Raw genomic sequence first — 19,452 nt, forward strand, 5'->3', positions numbered from 1 at the left:
TTTGTGAAGAGTAATGCAATTGCACAGGCACTAACTTTTTCTGCAGCAGTTTATTATTACTGCGATAAAGAAGCGATATCGTCGTTGAAGGAACTATATCTTGTGTTTTACTCACTCGATGATGCTACTTTACACGAATGCGAGTGCATTAGCAGGATTTGCTGAATCGGGAGTGTGATTTAGGAGATGATGTCATGATGAGGCCGAAACCAGCACATCCAGTGCAAGTAGACTTTGACTATTTAACTGTACTTAAAGCTGCAGTCCGTAACTTTTTGGGGTTAAAAATGGAGAAGAAATGTATTTTTAAGTGAAAATTAACACTTTTCTCCACACTCACTCACCAAATTGACAAAATATTAGGAACAGCTCTCAGTATAATGCAGTATAGTTTACATCCAATAGGGGTGTAACGGTACATGTATTCGTATTGAACCGTTTCGGTTCGAGGCTTCCGGTTCGGTACGCATACAAACCGAACAATTCCTTGGACCATTTTTCCTGCCGACAAAATTCGCGCTGGCGCGATCACCACAACGTTGCGCAACATCAAATGGCAAGCGTAATGAAACCGGAACGAAACTGCGCTATTGTGCTTCACGGATCGTTTATCAGTTCGGAGCAGAGCAGCATCATCTGTGCAGCGCGAGCCGATCTCGATCAAGCGACACTGTTACAACCGTTACTACACAGCGCTAAGAGATCCAGTAAAGAAAACATTTGAGTTCGCCACTGAAGTAATAACATCGCTGCGAGATCTAGTGAGAAGCATTCACATTTCTCCGTTATTAACCGTAGACCTCTATTAGATCAAACAGCGCTGACGTGGACACCAGGAGAAACATTGTGCCGTGAATGAACTAGTAATACTTTACGTCCACAGACCAGCAACATTCACCATGGATTTAATATAGTAACACTAACTGTAACCAGTTTGGCTGGAATAGTGAACTGCTTTCAAGTACTTCACACATCTTTTCCCAGCACTTCAAAACTCAAATATTATATAAATAAATAGCCTATATGAAGAGTTCAGATGCAAAAGCCTCTATAAGTGCCATTTGAAATTTTCTTCTAGAAATTAGAATGATCATTTTTATGAAGCTTGTACATTTAAGTTCAGTAATTTGAGGGAGAGTAATTACTGACAGAGTTTACATTTCTGGGTGAACTATCCCTTTAAGTAAAAGTCTAAGTGTATCTGATTTTAAGTATTTTACTCATATGATCGTAGGCTCATAGATGCACCTCAACACCTTGAAAATTAACAATTGATTTGTAAGATGAGAAATAGTGTTAAAGGATTAGTTCACTTTTAAAAAAACTTTTGCTGATAATTTACTCACCCCCATGTCATCCAAGATGTCCATGTCTTTCTTTCTTCAGTCGAAAAGAAATTAATGTTTTTGATGAAAACATTCCAGGATTTTTCTCCATATAATGGACTTCAATGGTAGCCAAACGGTTCAAGGTCTAAATGACCGTTTCAGTGCAGCTTCAAAGGGCTTTAAACGATACCAGACGATGAATAAGGGTCTTATCTAGCGAAACGATCGCTCACTTCAAAAATAAATAAAAAAGTTAAAGTTTTATAGGCACAAATGCTCGCCTTGCGAACTCTCCTGTTCGAACTCGTTCATCAAAATGAACGAATGTCAATGACTCGAAAAAAGATTCGTTCATTTTGATGAACGAGTCAATGACTCGAAAAAAGATCCGTTCATTTTGATGAACGAGTCAATGACTCGAAAAAAGATTCGTTCATTTTGATGAACGAGTTCGAACAGGAGAGTTCGCAAGGCGAGCATTTGTGCCTATAAAACTTTAACTTTTTTATTTATTTTTTAAATGACAGATCGTTTCGCTAGATAAGACCCTTATTCATCGTCTGGTATCGTTTAAAGCCCTTTGAAGCTGAACTGAAACGGTCATTTAGACCTTGAACCGTTTGGCTACCATTGAAGTCCATTATATGGAGAAAAATCCTGGAATGTTTTCATCAAAAACATTAATTTCTTTTCGACTGAAGAAAGAAAGACATGGACATCTTGGATGACATGGGGGCGAGTAAATTATCAGCAAAAGTTTTTTAAAAAGTGAACTAATCCTTTAACACTATTTCTCATCTTACAAATCAATTGTTAATTTTCAAGGTGTTGAGGTGCATCTATGAGCCTACGATCATATGAGTAAAATACTTAAAATCAGATACTCTAAGACTTTAACTTAAAGGGATAGTTCCCCCAAACATGTAAACTCTGTCAGTAATGACTCTCCCTCATGTTGTTCAACCCCGTAAGACTTTTTTGAATACTGGCCAGCATCACACGCGTCACACACATGACCAGCGTCGGCCAATAGTGAGCCTGCGTGTGACGTACACCCCAGAAGCGCTGCGCTGTTACACTACGTGAACTCACTCGAGGCCCACAGAGAAGGACATGAAGAGTTGAATAAAGTCGTTATTTTTGTTTGTTTTTTGCGCACAGAAAGTATTCTCGTCGCTTGATAAACTTAAAGGGGTCATATAATGCCATTTTTGTACAAGCTAATATGATTCTTTAGGGTTTAAATTAAAAGTTTGTAATATACTTTAATTAAAAATTCTCATTAGTATTGTAAGAAAACACTTATTTTACCTGGTCAAAAACAGCTCTGTTTTCAGCACGCCGTTTCAGTGCATATGACTTTAAATGATAATGAGCTTTGCTGACTCCGCCCCTCTGTTCTGTGCGTACACCAGAGCTCTGGCGTACACCATTTGTAACTCAATAACCATAACGCGTTGTTCAGTATAAACGTGGGATTATGAATTATATTGAGAACGTCATACATAGAAAACATGCCGTAATGTACCCTGAGTGTAAACCTTAGACTCATTCATTGTGAAGCGTGCAGCTAGCGATTTTTAGCAAAGATTAATATATTAATATAAAGTTTAATAAAACGTTACACTCACTTCCGTTCTTCTGGAGATTCAGCAGGAACACGAATATCTGGTAGCAGCTACCGATCCATTTTTCATGAGCAGCAGCTTAGCAAATCCAGCTTTATACTGATCCTCGTCTATAAAGCAGTCTGGTGAGAAATGATTCGCGCAAACATGAACGCATTGACGTTGCTCGTGGGGAATATTCCCTTCGAAAACAAACTCAGCCACTGCGTCTTCAGCGGTTCGGATTCAGGAACATTAAAATGACTGTGTTCGTTATTACACCCAAGAACAGAACACCACAATCGCTTAGAGCCATTCTGCTCATAGACAGTGCTCCAGCATATCAACAATGACCGCGCCGGTCCGCGCAGACTATGATTGACAGCTCTCTCATGGAGCTGATCTCACCCGCGAGGGCGGGTCTGTGTTGAGACGCTCCTGTCAATCAACAATCGTGGGAGGGGCTTCCGAGCGTGTGACGTCACACGGTCGAACGGCTCGATTTGAGGCAGGGGAAAACATATAAGGAGATTAAAACAAAACCACTGGATGGATTTTTATCATTATATGATGGTTGTGTACAGACACTGCCAACACACATTTCAGTACAATAAACTTGTAAAAGTGCATGCACCATTATATGACCCCTTTAAGGTTGAGCCGCTGTCGTCACTCGGACTATTTTAACGATGTCTTTAATAACTTTCTGGGCCGGCAAGTTTCAGTCCCTTAGAAGCCTATGGAGGAGTGATCCAGCTCTCAGATTTAATCAGAAATATCTTCATTTGTGTCCCGAAGATGAACGAAAGTCTGACGGGGTTGAACAACATGAGCGAGAGTCATTACTGACAGAGTTTACATGTTTGGGGTGAACTATCCCTTTAAAGCGGATTGGAATTGGTAACTTGTAAAGAGTTATCTTCACTGTAAGGTGTCTGTACTTTACTCAAGTGTGGTTTCAGGTCCTCTTACACCTGTGGTTTCTGCTCTCCAGGCGACCCTGCGTAAGCTCCTGGATCACCTGAAGCGCGTGGCGTCTCATCACGAGGTGAATAAGATGACCTGCCAGAACCTGGCGGTGTGTTTCGGGCCGGTTCTGCTCAGCCAGCGGCAGGAGGCGTCGTGTCACGGGAACCGGGTCTTCATCGACTCCGAGGAGCTGGCCAGCGCTCTGCACTTCAAGAAGCACATCGAGGTGCTGCACTATCTGCTCCAGCTCTGGCCCGGTGAGAACAATACACTCGATATTACTCATTACCCTCATTATAATAAACGTTCTGTGAGATTCACACACGTTTGTTTCGGACCAGGTTTGCTTTCTTCCGTGAAACGCAGTAAGAGACACGAAACTGCAAGTTGTTATGATAGTTTTATGGTGCTTCTTTCCAAATTTGTAATGAGAATCTTTTATAAATCTGTTATCTGTCTTCAGAAGGTTTTGTGTGTGTGTGTGTGTGTGTGTGTTCTTGTATATATGGTTTATGAGGACACAAATGTGTATAATGACATGGGTATTACAACGTAAACATGGTTTATGAGGACATCTCATATGTAAACCACATATACAAGTATGTGAGTGTGTGTGTGTGTTTAGAACAACATTAGCATAAGGATGTCGTGTTTAGGTGCGCTGTTTCTTTAAGACTGTCTTAACCTTCAGCTCACCCGTCCCGCCGCCTCACACACATGCATGTATATATTTAAGAAAAATGTGTTATTTATATATAAAATATTTATATATAATATAAATGATGTATAAATATATATACACAGCAAATACATGCAAATATTTCTTAAATATATACATGCATGTGTGTGCGTATTTATATATACAAAACAATTATACACGGTACACACACATATATATTATGTAAACAGTTTTATTTTGGATGCAAGTAATCGCGGTTAATCGTTGCCCAGCACTAGTTTGTTTATTTTCTGCAATGATGTGCACATATTGTATTTATAGTCAGTTTTGCATTATTGTTTTACTAATATGAAAAGCAGCCTACCATATTTGTATTTACCATGTTAATGAGAAAATTTCAGATTTTTTTGTAAATCACGTTTTTTTTTTATCAGTAAGAATTATCCAAACTTCAAATCTAAGCTTGTTTGGACTATTTTCCTCTGTAAAGCTGCCTTGAAACGATTTGTATTATGAAAAGTGCTACGTTTTTCATGTTTTGCTGTGTCAGTCCTTCTTTTATGCTGTTTTGTTATGTTTTATGCCTTTTTTTTAGGTTTATGCTTTAAAAAAAAAACGCTTTGATTTGCTGTCAGAAACTCTCAAAATCCGTCTGTATCCAAAAAAATCTATTTCTATTTTAAACAAAACAACATTGATTTAATGATGTTAGGTGACTACCTAAGCTGAGTTAACTAAGTTAAAACCAGCATATATGCTTAACAGGTTGTGTGTATAGAAATTCTAGCCTTAAGCCCATTCTTTAAGTACTTTTATTGTAAAAAACAAAAACAAAAAAAAACCCCGCATAATTTAAGGCTGAAGCACCGCGGTTCACTTCGTTTTTACACAAAACGCAAAATTAGCCACCAGAATAGTATGCGCAGGTCGCACAAGCGAATTTAATTTGTTTTGCACTAATCAGTTGTTTCACAAGATGGCAACACTGGACCGGACCATTGTTTCACAGTAGAAAATAAAACTAAAGAAAAGGAACAACAACAAAACACCAGAGACTACAACAACAACAGACTTGAGTACGGTGGTTATGAGTGAGCCGCAACGCTAGTATAAAAGAATACAGATTTTTATCTGTAATAACTTCTGGAGAGAAATAGACAGACACTGGACAAAGATGAAACTCTCTAGAGCACATGCGTCGACCGCTTGCGTTCACGCACGCTATCAAAAATATAAAGTATCAAGTACACTCTGGACTTCAGAGCAACAAATCTAATTATTTAGCTCTCATTTGTAGATTGTATATTTATTTGTGCTTGTCTGTTTGTTTATTTTACTCGTCCCATCACATGTAGGCCGCAGCTAAAATCACCAGAGGGTTTAGAGGGCAGATCGGGGCAGGTAAACGGGATTAACGGGTGTGCTTTGCGTGTCTTCTGCTATTCTTTCATGATCTCAATATCTTGCTAGCATGCAGATTTGTTCAAATAGAAGCTAAAAATAATGATAGCTTGCCTCTGTTGTGCCACTTTCCTTCACCAGATCACCCAGAGTTACAACGTTTGTGGCAACTTAGTTTAATAGAAGGTTGTGTTTTTGGGGGTAGAGCTCAACAAAAAGTATTTGAGGTTTAGCCAAATTGGGTTGGTGTCGGTAGTTAGGATTTTTTAGGGTCTTGTGACATCTGTCTCATTTGTTCTGCATGCTTTGAGTTTTTTTATGGAAAAACCCATATGTTATTGTCAGTGTTGGGGAGTAACTAACTAAAAGTCTAAATACCTAAATTCTCCTCTCTCTATCAAGTAATGCTCGTAAAGTACCATTCATTTTAGTAAATCTTTTTCTCTCTATCTCTTTAATGTGTACAAAGATATTGCCTCCTTTGAAGTATTTATTTGACTAGATTGAAGCTATTAAAGTACATTCCCCAACACTGTTTATTCCATATATTCTCTCACCATCTGAAATGTTTCATTAATTTGTATTCAAGTGAATAAACCCATTGTTTTCTTTCTCTTTTAGTTGTGGACGCACAGGGTAAATCTTCATCTCCGGTTCCTGCCCTGATGGAGTCGCTCCCAGTGGTGACGGCTGCCGTAAGGAGGAGAAAAGAGCGTCCACAGGTGTTGAATTTAACTGAGGCGGACATGGCTGGAGTTTTGCGACCCAGACCTGGACGTCTGGACAGTCCCAGTAACCGCTACGCCGGGGACTGGAGCCGATGCCGGGAAACTTACCTCCAACCGAGCTGCCTGGAGGAGGCCGACTATGACGACGTTCCCAGCGAAGAGCCTCTGAACGTGGGACAGGAGGATTTACCGAAGGGTACTGAAGATGTGGTCCCTGAACAAGAGTTTCCCGAGGTGGATGAGGCAATGGAGAGGGTTGAGGAAATGCAGATAGAGGAGGAATTGAGTGAGGAAGAGGATACACGAGAGTTGGATAGGCTACAAGTAGAGGAACCTCTACCTATCAGCCCCTGCGATCAGATCCTCCCCGATTACGAGGAGCACAGACCCAAAGAGCACACCTACCAGGCCTACATGAAGATCCAGGAGATCAGCCCAGTACTAAGCAACAGGGTCAACCTACGGGACTTGCAGGAGAGCATCGACACGCTCATTGGCAACCTGGAGAGGGAGCTCAACAAGAACAAGCTCAACGTAGGTTATTGACTCTTTACCAGAACAGTGGAAATATGGTGGTGATTTCCTACAGACTTAAGCGGTATGGTACGTTCTCGCTCCCATGCACACTTGGGATGCATGTACAAGAAGACATTCCTCACTTCTGATTTGTGTTTTTGTTTGTCTCCTGGTCTCCATGTTGTTGATCGCGTTATTGTTTTTCTTCTTATGAGAAGAACTCATTGAACCCCGAGGGGTGCGCCAGGTGCCTTCATTGTGTCAAGGTGGTGCTTACGACAGCGAGAGCTTTTTACTTTCTAAAGAGGTACAAAACATTACGATGAAAACCAATGCACTTATGGGGCCTGCTGTTAGAGGCACGGCTAGTTCAGGTACAGGTGTAAAGCCTTACGGTGGGAGAACTAGGTACTACAGATACATCCCAGATCCTAAACCAGGGGAATTCAATCCTGCTCATGGTGATCCGGCTTCCTGTAGACTTCAGTTCCAAACCTCCAAACACACTTGAACCAGCTAATCAAGGTCTTTGGGATTCACTTAAAGAGGTAGATCACCAGGAGCGGGAATGAACACCCTACCCTAACCCTATACTAGATGTCTCAAATGCAAATGACCTAGTTAGGTGGTTTTAACGAGTAGTTTGAGATCACTGTACTCTACTTCCTAAACTATGAGTGTTTTATCCTAACCTTATCCTAAACCAGGAGAATCCAGTCTTGCTCTTGGAATGCTACCTTCAGCTCCAGTTCTAATGAAAGGGATAGTTCACCCAAAAATGTAAATTCTGTCATCATTTACTCACCGCATGTCATGCCAAATCCATAAGACTTTTATCAGCGAACATAAACCGAAGCTGAACTGTACTTGCTTGACGCGTGAGAACAAACCTCATTGGTTCTTGCGTGTGTCCTCAGAAGGCTTGGATTAAACCACGCAGTTAATGTGGATTTATTTTACAATCACTTTATAAACGTTTTGAAACGTAAGAGTTTTTAGGTCAATACTTTCAATGGAGGGACAGAAATCTATCAGATTTCATTACAATTTTTTTCAATTGTGTTCCGAAAATGAACGAAAGTCTTATGGGATTGTAACACAATGAGGGGTGAGTTATTGATGACAGAATTCTCGAATGCAAATTACCTAGCGAGGTGGTGTTAGCTAGTTGTTTGAGATCCCTGCGCCCTAGTCCCTCTACTCTGAATGTCATATCCGAACCCTAATTCTGTTATAACACTTACACCCTAAACCAGGGGGGTTCAGTCCTGCTCCTGGAGATCTTGCTACCTGTAGACTTAATTTCCAACCCTCCAAACACACTTTAACGAGCTCATTGGGGATCACATAAAGAGGTAGATCTCCTTGAGCGGGATTGAGCCCCCAAACCTCAACCCAATGATCCCGAACAAATTACCTAGCGAGGTGGTGTTAGCCAGTAGTTTGAGATCCCTGCGCCCTATACCCTCAACTCGGTATGTCATATCCGAAGCCTACCCTGTTCTAGAGGTCTTCAGTCCTGCTCCTGGAGATCTTGCTTCCTATAGACTTAAGTTCCAACCCTCCAAACACACTTTAACCAGCTAATTGGAGATCACATAAAGAGGTAGATCACCAGGAGCGGGATTGAGCGCCCAAACCTCAACGATCTTGAACTCTCCATCAGGGGTCTCGAATGCAAATTACCTAGCGAGGTGATGTTAGCCAGTTGTTTGAGATCCCTGCGCCCTAGACCCTCAACTCGGTATGTCATATCCGAAGCCTAATCCTTTTCTTATACTCTAAACCAGGGGTGTTCAGTCCTGCTCCTGGAGATCTTGCTACCGCGATCTCGTAGACTTAAGTTCCAACCCTCCAAACACACTTTAACCAGCTAATTGGAGATCACATAAAGAGGTAGATCACCAGGAGCAGGATTGAGCGCCCAAACCTCAACGATCTTGAACTCTACATCAGGGGTCTCGAATGCAAATTACCTAGCGAGGTGGTGTTAGCTAGTTGTTTGAGATCCCTGCGCCCTAGACCCTCAACTCGGTATGTCATATCCGAAGCCTAATCCTTTTCTTATACTCTAAACCAGGGGTGTTCAGTCCTGCTCCTGGAGATCTTGCTACTGCGATCTCGTAGACTTAAGTTTCATCCCTCCAAACACACTTCAACTTGCTCATTGGGGATCACATAAAGAGGTAGATCACCAGGAGCGGGATTGAGCCCCCAAACCTCAACCCAATAATCCTGAACTCTACATCAGGGGTCTCGAATGCAAATTACCGACTGAGATGGTGTTAGCCAGTAGTTTGAGATCCCTGCACCTTACTTTCTAATCTCTGGATGTTACGGGATTGAGCCCCCAAACCTCAACCCAATGATCCCGAACAAATTACCTAGCGAGGTGGTGTTAGCTAGTTGTTTGAGATCCCTGCGCCCTAGACCCTCAACTCGGTATGTCATATCCGAAGCCTACCCTGTTCTAGAGGTGTTCAGTCCTGCTCCTGGAGATCTTGCTTCCTAAAGACTTAAGTTCCAACCCTCCAATCACACTTTAACCAGCTAATTGGGGATCACTTAAAGAGGTAGATCACCAGGAGCGGGATTGACCGCCCAAACCTCAACCCAATGATCCTGAACTCTGCATCAGGGTCCTCAAAAACAAATTACCTACTGAGATGGTGTTAGCCAGTAGTTTGAGATCCCTTACTTTCTAATCTCTGGATGTTACATCCTAACCCTACCCTGTTCTAACACTTACACCCTAAACCAGAGGTGTTCAGTCCTGCTCCTGGAAGAACACCTTCAGCTCCAGCTCTAATTAAATGCACCTAATTCTAATCAAGGTCTTTAACTACAATCTTTTAATTTTAAGGTAGATGTTTTGGAGATAAACTTTGCCGGAAGGTGGCTCTCTAAGAGCAGTCACAGACACCGAACACCTTTTCATTCAGGGAGCGACTAACGCTGCTGGTCTAGTTGAGGTTGCAGTCGTCTGAGATAAAAACAGCTGCTGTTTGAGTTTTTTTCCATGTAAAATTACTTAAAACATCCTGCTTAACAAGCTGCGGACAGTGGAAAATGAATATGCTTGTAGTAAATAGTAAATTTAATATTTAATAATAGTTAGGCAGAACTTTAATGATAATTTTTTTTAAAAATAATTTAAAATTGCTGATGTTTATGTTGCTTTCGATGGACTAAACACAAAATTTAACTTAAAAATTAAAAGGGCAATCTAAATAGCCTCTGTGATAATCATGGTAACATGATAACACCATGACGACAGCAGTCCCACTTTTGATCATTATATTTGTAAATGCATCATTCTCAGCAGTCCAGGGATACAAACTCATCAGTATTTGACAGACACATGTATGTATATAGGAATATAGTTGGAATATGTATTTTTCGATGACGTACACTTCAGTTTGTGCATATTTAAATGTTCGTCAGCTACCTTGTAGTATTTGGCCTGTAGATCAGCCTTAAATATATATATATATTTTGTTGGGTCTATGTAATGATATAACCCACAGTCACAGAATGAGTATGGATTTTGAGTATTTTGTGGTCACGAAAGTGCAGGAAATTTGAGCATTGCATGGTCAAAAGCTTTACGGTCAAAAATTAAGTGTTTCTCAGTGTATCCTACAGCGGGATGTATTTATGCGTGTAGATAGAGATCATTTTAATTACAGTGAAATTCTAATTTTGTTTTGTTTTTTTCCATTTGGCAGCTGCTCACATTTATGGCTCGGTTGTAAATGTGCAGTTCTTGTGAATCCAAGACTGAATCTGTACACGGGCTGTTTGTTTTCTGATTGTGCTTCTCGCCTGACAATGGTCTCCACAGATTGAAATGCTACAGTCTGCCTGGAAATCTCATTCTAAAAGATATAAATAAAGGATTTGTTACACAAAAAAAATAAATTTGAGTAAAAAAAAAATTCTCAGATGTTTCCCACGTCGCCAAATCCAGCGAATAAAAGCAGTCGACTGGAGTTTTGTTCGGTGACCGTGGTCTCAGTTTTCTCTCAGTAAGGCGGTCACACTAGATTTTAAGTATGCGAAAGTATGAAAAAAAAAATACATACTTGTTTTGCTATATAATTGGATATGATGCCTTGCATATGGACTTCTCATTTGAATAATAAATACAATGCTAAATTCAGAATGTTAACTATCTATTCCAGATTGGAGATTTCAGTATGCATGCTTATAAATGTGTATTGATGCAAATCCAGTGTGGCCGCACCTTTAGGGTGTTTAATCTGGTTTCCTGAAGCCTGATTTGGGATCAGATTCCCTGTCATCCATGGTCAGCAAGAAGGAAACGTGTTAGCTGCTTTGATAAAGACATTCCTGTTTTTCTCTTTTAACTCTGCTGCGGTTTTTGTAAAAGTTTGGTTGTGCTAAGATGAACGCACGACTAAAGCAGATATTATTTGTACTGATATTGAGAAGTATATGATCACATTAAAGTTTATTTCATGCAGACTCTGATGACTCGACCGTTTTTCTTGATATATTTAGCCGCTTATATTCACAGATGGTCGTGTGATCGAAGCAAGCTCAGGCTACAACGAGTCACGTTTTTCCTCTGCGGATTCACATTTCGGTTCCTGTAATTTGTCATGGGAACATTAGCTGGTGATCTGTCACGGCAGCTCAGTCATCATCAGTCTGATATATCAGGTGAGTCTGCGCCAAAAACAAAAAAAAACACTGGTATGCAATGAATCTTGGGATAGTCTGTGAAGGATCCACTCGTGTGTCCTTCACGGCCCAGGGAAAGTAGATGCATTTGTAGGCCTCGATCCTTCGTCGCAATCAGCCTTCGAATTTTAAAGCAATATAATGAGTGGGCAGGATGATTTTCACGGCTACTGCAAAAAATGCTTTTCTTACTCAGTATTTTTGTCTTGTTTCCAGTCCAAATATGTACAAATTCTTACATCAAGATGCATTTACTAGATGAGTAAAATGACATAAGACATTATGTCTTGTTTTCCGGAGGAATTAATCAAAACTAAGTGAGTTGATGCTTAAAAAAAGCAAAATTATCTGCCGATGGGTTGAGAAAAATAATCTTAATTCAAACAGAAACAACATTATTTTTCTCAACCCATCGGCAGATAATTTCGCTTTTTTTAAGCATCAACTCACTTCATTTTTATTTATTTCCCCAGAAAACAAGACTTAATATCTTATGTCATTTTACTACTTTAGTAAATGCATCTTGATTTATGAAATGTTTTATATTTGGACTGGAAATACTAAGTAAGTAAAGCATTTTTTGGATTAATTTTTCAAAAGTCTTGTGAACAAAAAACATCAGTATAGGTTTTATGGCCTTATTTCATTGACTCGTTTTTTCACAAACCACGCATAAATGTGATTTTCTGAAAACTAATAACTTTTACATACATGCTGCTCACATATTGCAGCAGAGTTTGTGCTAAATACAGTGTCCTTCAGCCATGAAAATGTTACAAGTAACAGAAATTCAGCGGCCTCTGTAAGATAAGCCTGGTAAAGGTCACCCTGTAGGTCTGCGATCGCAGTGCAGATGTTCGTCTTCAGGAACACCTGCTTTGCTTTCTACGATAAACATCCATACCGTCTTTCAGCATTTGGCTCGACTTCAGACGTGCGATTGGCCCAGTCAAACCCCTTTGATGTGAACCCGAGCGTTGTGATTGGCTGCCTGGAAGAGATGACCTTTGATTGGCCGTGCGATTCGTCGAGGTGATCCTTCTGATGTCGTCACTGTGCATTTAACATTTATACTGTAAAATCTGCAGATTGCGCTCGCAGAAGTCTATCAGAGTATCAGACGGAGCTTAAAGGAGAGAAAAGCTTTATCAGTGTTGACACGCGGCCAGGTTTAGTCAAAACTGCCTTTGTTTGCCCAACAGGAACAGATTAAGGAGAGAAAGCGATGAGATAGAGGCTAATGCCGCTGGAGAACGAACAGAAGACGTGATTGTTCGGTTCAAGGACCGACGTGCGGCTTCATGCAACAGACACACACAAAATGTATGAGTTTGTGTATTAGTGTTATTGCACAGTCACTAATACATTAATGCGATTTAAGAGATGCAGAACATTAGCTGCATGAAAAACAGCATCCCATAATGCCTTGCGCGATACATTTCCAGTGTAAGGAATGGATCAGAAATCATCGCTTGTTATTTTCCCTTCTTGACTCATTATCTGTTACAAAACTGGAATGCAAAGTGAGCGTTGTTGCTCACTTTGCATCAAAGAATCCTGAAATAAAAATGTAAATAACTGTTTTCAACACTGATAATAATCATAAATGTGTCTTGAGCATCAGATCCTCATATTAGAGTGATTTCTGAAGGATCATGTGACACTGAAGACTGGAGTAATGATGCTGAAAATACAGCTTTGATCCCAGGAATAAATTACGCTTTACTGTATATTCACATAGAAAACAGATGATTTACACTGTAATAATATTTCACAATATTTTTTTTTATTTTTCACAAACGTTTTTTTATTTTTTTAAATCAAATAAATGCAGCCTTGGTAAGCAAAAAGACTTCTTTTAAAAGGATTAAAAATCTTACCGATCCAAAACTTTTGAACGGCAGGGTATTTTTCAAAAGTTAAGTTTTGTCCTAATATTTGAAACATTACGCATACTATTTTGCATACTGTGCCTGAATTTGTACATTATGTACAATCATCTTACGTAAATGATTGCATTAGGTTCAGTTTATGCAAATATGTAATTACGTATTAACAGTTCACATATAAATCTGCTCTTCTGGTGTTTCATCAGGGTTTTTAAATGGTAAATAAAAAGGTATACAGTACGAAATTCTACATTAATCAATTACTTTAGGGCCGCCAAAACAAGTTACCCTATAGAAATCCATTTGATAAAGTTGACTTGAAATTCATAAGATGCACTTTTATGAAAAGTCACTGTACATCGACCAAACCTGCATTACATGTGTATTGATTGTTGTCAGGACGGTCTTGAGAAGGAAGTTTAGTGCCTGTACTGAATCGATACGAGTCGGGCTGAAGTTGATCAATACTGGACATTAAGTGCCTGAATGTGCGCATGTAACCAGAGAACCGGTTATAGATGATCTGTCGGATGATTAAGAGCGTGTTTGATTATAGCACTGATGGGGAATAAAGATGAACTCAGACGAGTAACCGGAGGAAGAATCAATCTTCAAGGTCACTGCGCTTACGACTCACAATGACAAAACACACCAAACTGCCTTTCTAATGTTTTACAAAACTCTTAATACACAAGTTGTTTTAGCTACAGGAAGGATTCTAATGCTTTGCTAATGGTATATATATATATATACACTCACCGGCCACTTTATTAGGTACCCCATGCTAGTAACGGGTTGGACCCCCTTTTGCCTTCAGAACTGCCTCAATTCTTCGTGGCATAGATTCAACAAGGTGCTGGAAGCATTCCTCAGGGAGTTTGGTCCATATTGACATGATGGCATCACACAGTTGCCGCAGATTTGTCGGCTGCACATCCATGATGCGAATCTCCCGTTCCACCACATCCCAAAGATGCTCTATTGGATTGAGATCTGGTGACTGTGGAGGCCATTTTAGTACAGTGAACTCATTGTCATGTTCAAGAAACCAATTTGAAATGATTAGAGCTTTGTGCCATGGTGCATTATCCTGCTGGAAGTAGCCATCAGAGGATGGGTACATGGTGGCCATAAAGGGATGGACATGGTCAGAAACAATGCTCAGGTAGGCCGTGGCATTTAAACGATGCCCAATTGGCACTAAGGGGCCTAAAGTGTGCCAGGAAAACATCCCCCACACCATTACACCACCACCACCAGCCTGCACAGTGGTAACAAGGCAAGATGGTTCCATGTTCTCATTCTGTTTACGCCAAATTCTGACTCTAACATCTGAATGTCTCAACAGAAATCGAGACTCATCAGACCAGGCAACATTTTTCCAGTCTTCAACTGTTCAATTTTGGTGAGCTCTTGCTAATTGTAGCCTCTTTTTCCTATTTGTAGTGGAGATGAGTGGTACCCGGTGGAGTCTTCTGCTGTTGTAGCCCATCCGCCTCAAGGTTGTGCGTGTTGTGGCTTCACAAATGCTTTGCTGCATACCTCGGTTGTAACGAGTGGTTATTTCAGTCACTGTTGGCCTTCTATCAGCTCGAACCAGTCTGGCCATTCTCCTCTGACCTCTGGCATCAACAAGGCATTTCCGCCCACAGAACTGCCGCTCACTGGATGTTTTTTCTTTTTCGGACCATTCTCTGTAAACCCTAGAGATGGTTGTGCGTGAAAATCCCAGTAGATTAGCAGTTTCTGAAATACTCAGACCAGCCCTTCTGGCACCAACAATCATGCCACGTTCAAAGTCACTCAAATCAACTTTCTTCCCCATACTGATGCTCGGTTTGAACTGCAGGAGATTGTCTTGACCATGTCTACATGCCTAAATGCACTGAGTTGCCGCCATGTGATTGGCTGCTTAGAAATTAAGTGTTAACGAGCAGTTTGACAGGTGTACCTAATAAAGTGGCCGGTGAGTGTATATATATTTAATATTTGGGAACCAATCAATCAGAATTTCTGACCTAATCTGACTCTTATTTGATTCTTTAGAATGCATTTCAAATGATTATTGGATCTGGAATGTTGTTCCAAACAATCCATTAGCATTCTGTTAAGATTCTTTGAAAAGCAAGTTTACACTGAATAACACTGAATGATTTACATTGATCAATCAGAATGACAAACTAGATGGGTTTTATTTTTCAAAGAACTTAACTAATTACACCAGCGTTAAATCTTGTAATTAGAACATCTGACTCAGCTGTAACTTGGAGGTTCTTGTGCTTTGTTCCAGAGCGTGATGGTGATGATGATGATGATGATGATGTCTCTAATGTGTTACAGGTCCGTCGTTTCGGTCAGGAGGCCCATGTTCTTCAAAACGGTCTTCTCCAGAGCCAGAAACTGTTCATATTCCTTCAGCGCTTCCGCCTCCAGTTCCTCGGCCTGTTTCAGTGGCACTGGCTCCTGATGAACAACAACTCACACAAGTTAAGGCCATTTCACACTACAGCTTTTTATACAGACCAACAACGTTTCATGTGGTTTATTAAAGTCGTCAGTACGTTTAGACTAAACAATCAAATGCGGTGTGCACTGCAAAAAAACTGTTTTCCAGAGCAACATTCTTAACCCTTTGGTCAATGAAATGAATGTACTATATTTTAGTTCCATAATGTTTTTTATTTAATATTTTCTATTTTTAGGGGATTTTATGGTACTAAATTATATTTTTGCAGTAGTTTATAATCCATTTATTCACTTTTTGTGCATAGATCTGAAAATAAAATGTCCAACTTAAACTGTCATAAATCTCGAATGCTTTAGAGCAAAGACGCTTGGCTGATTATTGCAGAAGTGGAAAAAAGTTTTTTTTTTAAGTGTTAAGTTTAAGCTTATTGTTATGAAAAAAAACTTTTTTGAAACATGTCCATGATTTGTGTGTGTGTGTTCGTGTGTGTTCACATTGCAAGAGCAAAAACTTTACCAATTTTCGTATCATTCCAATGGAGTAAAAAAATATATATATTAAAAATGTAAAACAAAATCAGAAATGACCGAAGAGCACCACATTTAAGATACATTTATGTTTATTTATTTATGTATAAATGTAATAAAATTAGGCGTATATTTATGACTCCATTGGCAGATAATTTTCTTGTAATCATAACCACTTAATTTTGATCATTATTTTCAGAAAACAGTAAATAATTTGCTTCACAAGTAAATGTACCTTGATTTAAGAATGTTTAAACATTTGTACTGGACAACAAGACAAAAATTAGCAAAAACAAAATGAGAAATGGTAGAAAACGGTCTGGAAGCCAAGCATCTACTGCAGTAGGAATACATAGGAAGGAAAACACAGACAAATGAGCATTTACGGGAAGAGTGGAGAATATGATCATAATTCTAACTAATAGATATCCCCATATTTTCCTAGTTGATCAATCACAGTACAATTGTTTTGTATTTCAAGTTTTCTGGCATGTTAAATATGCAATCAAATTAAATCCGCACTAATTTACATACATAAATCTGAACATAAGATAAAGCTTTATTGATTGTGTTGACATATTAGAGTTAACGGTTTTTACAGAGGGGATTTTGAATATATCTTTTATCACTCCATAAATCAGAAAATACTCACAACTGCCAAAAAAAAAAAAAGTTTTAAGGAATAAAATGCTATATAAACCACTGTGAATGATATATGAACAAACCCCTCAGTAAAAACCTTCAGAATATAGACAGGAATAAATCTGTAAAGTTTGGTGTTTATAACTGTGGCAGAAGTGGAGGACAAACTCACAGGCTTTAAAGATATGTGTCGTAATTAAAATCTACAGACGCTTATAGAAAGTGTAATAAAATAAACACGTAAATGTGTATTTTGGATATTTTCTTTCACTAATCTGAATGAAAGAAGACAAAAGCAAAGCAAAATATCTCATAATCTCAAAATTTTGACCAGTGCATGAAAAACAATGGCTTAGTGTCTTGCCTTAAATCGGGAAATACTGTCAACAGTCAGAAAAAGTTTTTAGGAATAAAATATGATAAAAATAAGTGTGAGTGATATATGAACAAACCCCTCAGTAAAAACCTTCAGAATATAGACAGGAATAAATCTGTAAAGTTTGGTGTTTATAACTGCTGCAGAAGTGGAGGACAAACTCTTTAAAGATATGTAGTGTAATTCTACAGACGCAAATAGATAAAGTACAATAAAAATAAACACTTAATTGTGTATTTTGGATGTTTTCTGTCCACTGTTATTGAAGCAAAATACCCCAGAATCTCAAAATTGACCAGTACATGAAAAAAACAATAGTTTCGCCTGTAGTGTCTTGCCTTAAATCAGAAACATTAAGTGTTTGTCTTGAAATCTCTCCAGAGAGCCTCCAGCATCATGTGTCCGCGGGGTGTGAAACACAAATGTGTGTGTTTTAGACCCTCGGAGACACAGACGGCTGCATACTTTCATATTTAGTAAATATATTCAGCAAGTCTGAGCAGATCTGGAATCACATAATCACACATTCCAGCTGAACTGCAACAGGTTTCATCTGTGTTTGCTTGAGCTTATTTGCATAGCTATCGAAATGGGGACATTGCATAGACTTCTATTGTTTTTTTATAAACAGCTAGATATACCTAACCCTAACCGAAAAAGTTCTGAATTTTTACATAAAAATGTTTTTTTATGCTGTTTTAACAAATCAGGATGTCCCTAAAAGCAGGTTTTGTGAGGTTTAGCTCACCTCTGGGTACAAATTTGTCCACAAAATATGTTTAAGTAGATACATATAGCCATGGAAATACACTCAAAAAATATTTAGGACTAATTTTAAGATTTATGTATTTGAATTGCATTAAAAAAAAATTAATCCATTTGTATTACAGTTTTTACTTAATGTGATTCATATGTGTCAGTTATACATAAATGAAACAGGTCAGATTTCTGTAATAGCACTAATAAACTGAATGTGTTTAAATACACAATAAGCACTGTATTTATTATCAACAAAACCAATTTGTTTCAATCTCATATATTTTAACATGCATTTAAATGTTGCTTATTTTTATAACAGCCATATTTTTAAACACATTCATAATTTTTACCTGAATAAATGTAATTGTTAACAGATTTGTGCTAATTATTTGCAATTTGAATACAACAATTATTATTATTTAAATGGATGCATTTAAATAGTTAATAGTTTTGAGTGCATAAATCTTACCCGTTTCATTGATCACATTAAGTTTATTAGACTGTTTATGTTAAAACTGTGTAATCCAAATGGATGGGAATTATGCATTCCATTTAAATCTTACATTTATGATTAAATATTCTTTGAGTGTACATAATCTCAAAGCACATAGAAATAGATGATAAATCATCAAGAATAATTCACCGGAACATTAATTATCATTTCATCACCCTTAAGTTCCAAACCTCTGTTTTCCCCCCTTCTTTCATTAGAGTTAAACTAAATGAAAATGAGAAATATTGCTTTGGTAACTAGCTGAAATACGTTTTTTATATCTTATTTATTTTCAGTTAATGTTTTTTTCTTCTTCCAGGTAAAGAAAATGTTTTTCATGGTTTTAGTTTTAGTTAAAAAACGG

At 38.7% G+C, this 19,452-nt stretch overlaps 2 protein-coding genes across 3 annotated transcripts in view; one reads left to right on the forward strand and one right to left on the reverse strand.

Annotated features, from left to right (window-relative positions):
* The window catches only part of syde2 (synapse defective 1, Rho GTPase, homolog 2 (C. elegans)), a 45,775-nt gene extending 38,102 nt beyond the window's left edge, over positions 1–7,673 (forward strand). For both annotated transcript variants that reach the window (XM_056233316.1, XM_056233317.1), the window contains exons 6-7: positions 3,930–4,161; positions 6,606–7,673. In XM_056233316.1, the coding sequence (XP_056089291.1) occupies positions 3,930–4,161; positions 6,606–7,258 (885 nt within the window). In that variant the 3' untranslated portion in view covers positions 7,259–7,673. The remainder of the gene's footprint in view (positions 1–3,929; positions 4,162–6,605) is intronic.
* An 8,425-nt stretch (positions 7,674–16,098) lies between these two features.
* dnai3 (dynein axonemal intermediate chain 3) overlaps positions 16,099–19,452 on the reverse strand; it is a 45,267-nt gene continuing 41,913 nt past the window's right edge. The window contains exon 21 of the mRNA XM_056233280.1: positions 16,099–16,287. Coding sequence (XP_056089255.1) covers positions 16,159–16,287 — 129 coding nt within the window. The 3' untranslated portion in view covers positions 16,099–16,158. The remainder of the gene's footprint in view (positions 16,288–19,452) is intronic.

Source organism: Rhinichthys klamathensis, unplaced genomic scaffold (assembly GCF_029890125.1).
Source record: "Rhinichthys klamathensis goyatoka isolate OS25496 unplaced genomic scaffold, OSU_Roscu_1.1 h1tg000366l_1, whole genome shotgun sequence".
Taxonomy (NCBI): domain Eukaryota; kingdom Metazoa; phylum Chordata; class Actinopteri; order Cypriniformes; family Leuciscidae; genus Rhinichthys; species Rhinichthys klamathensis.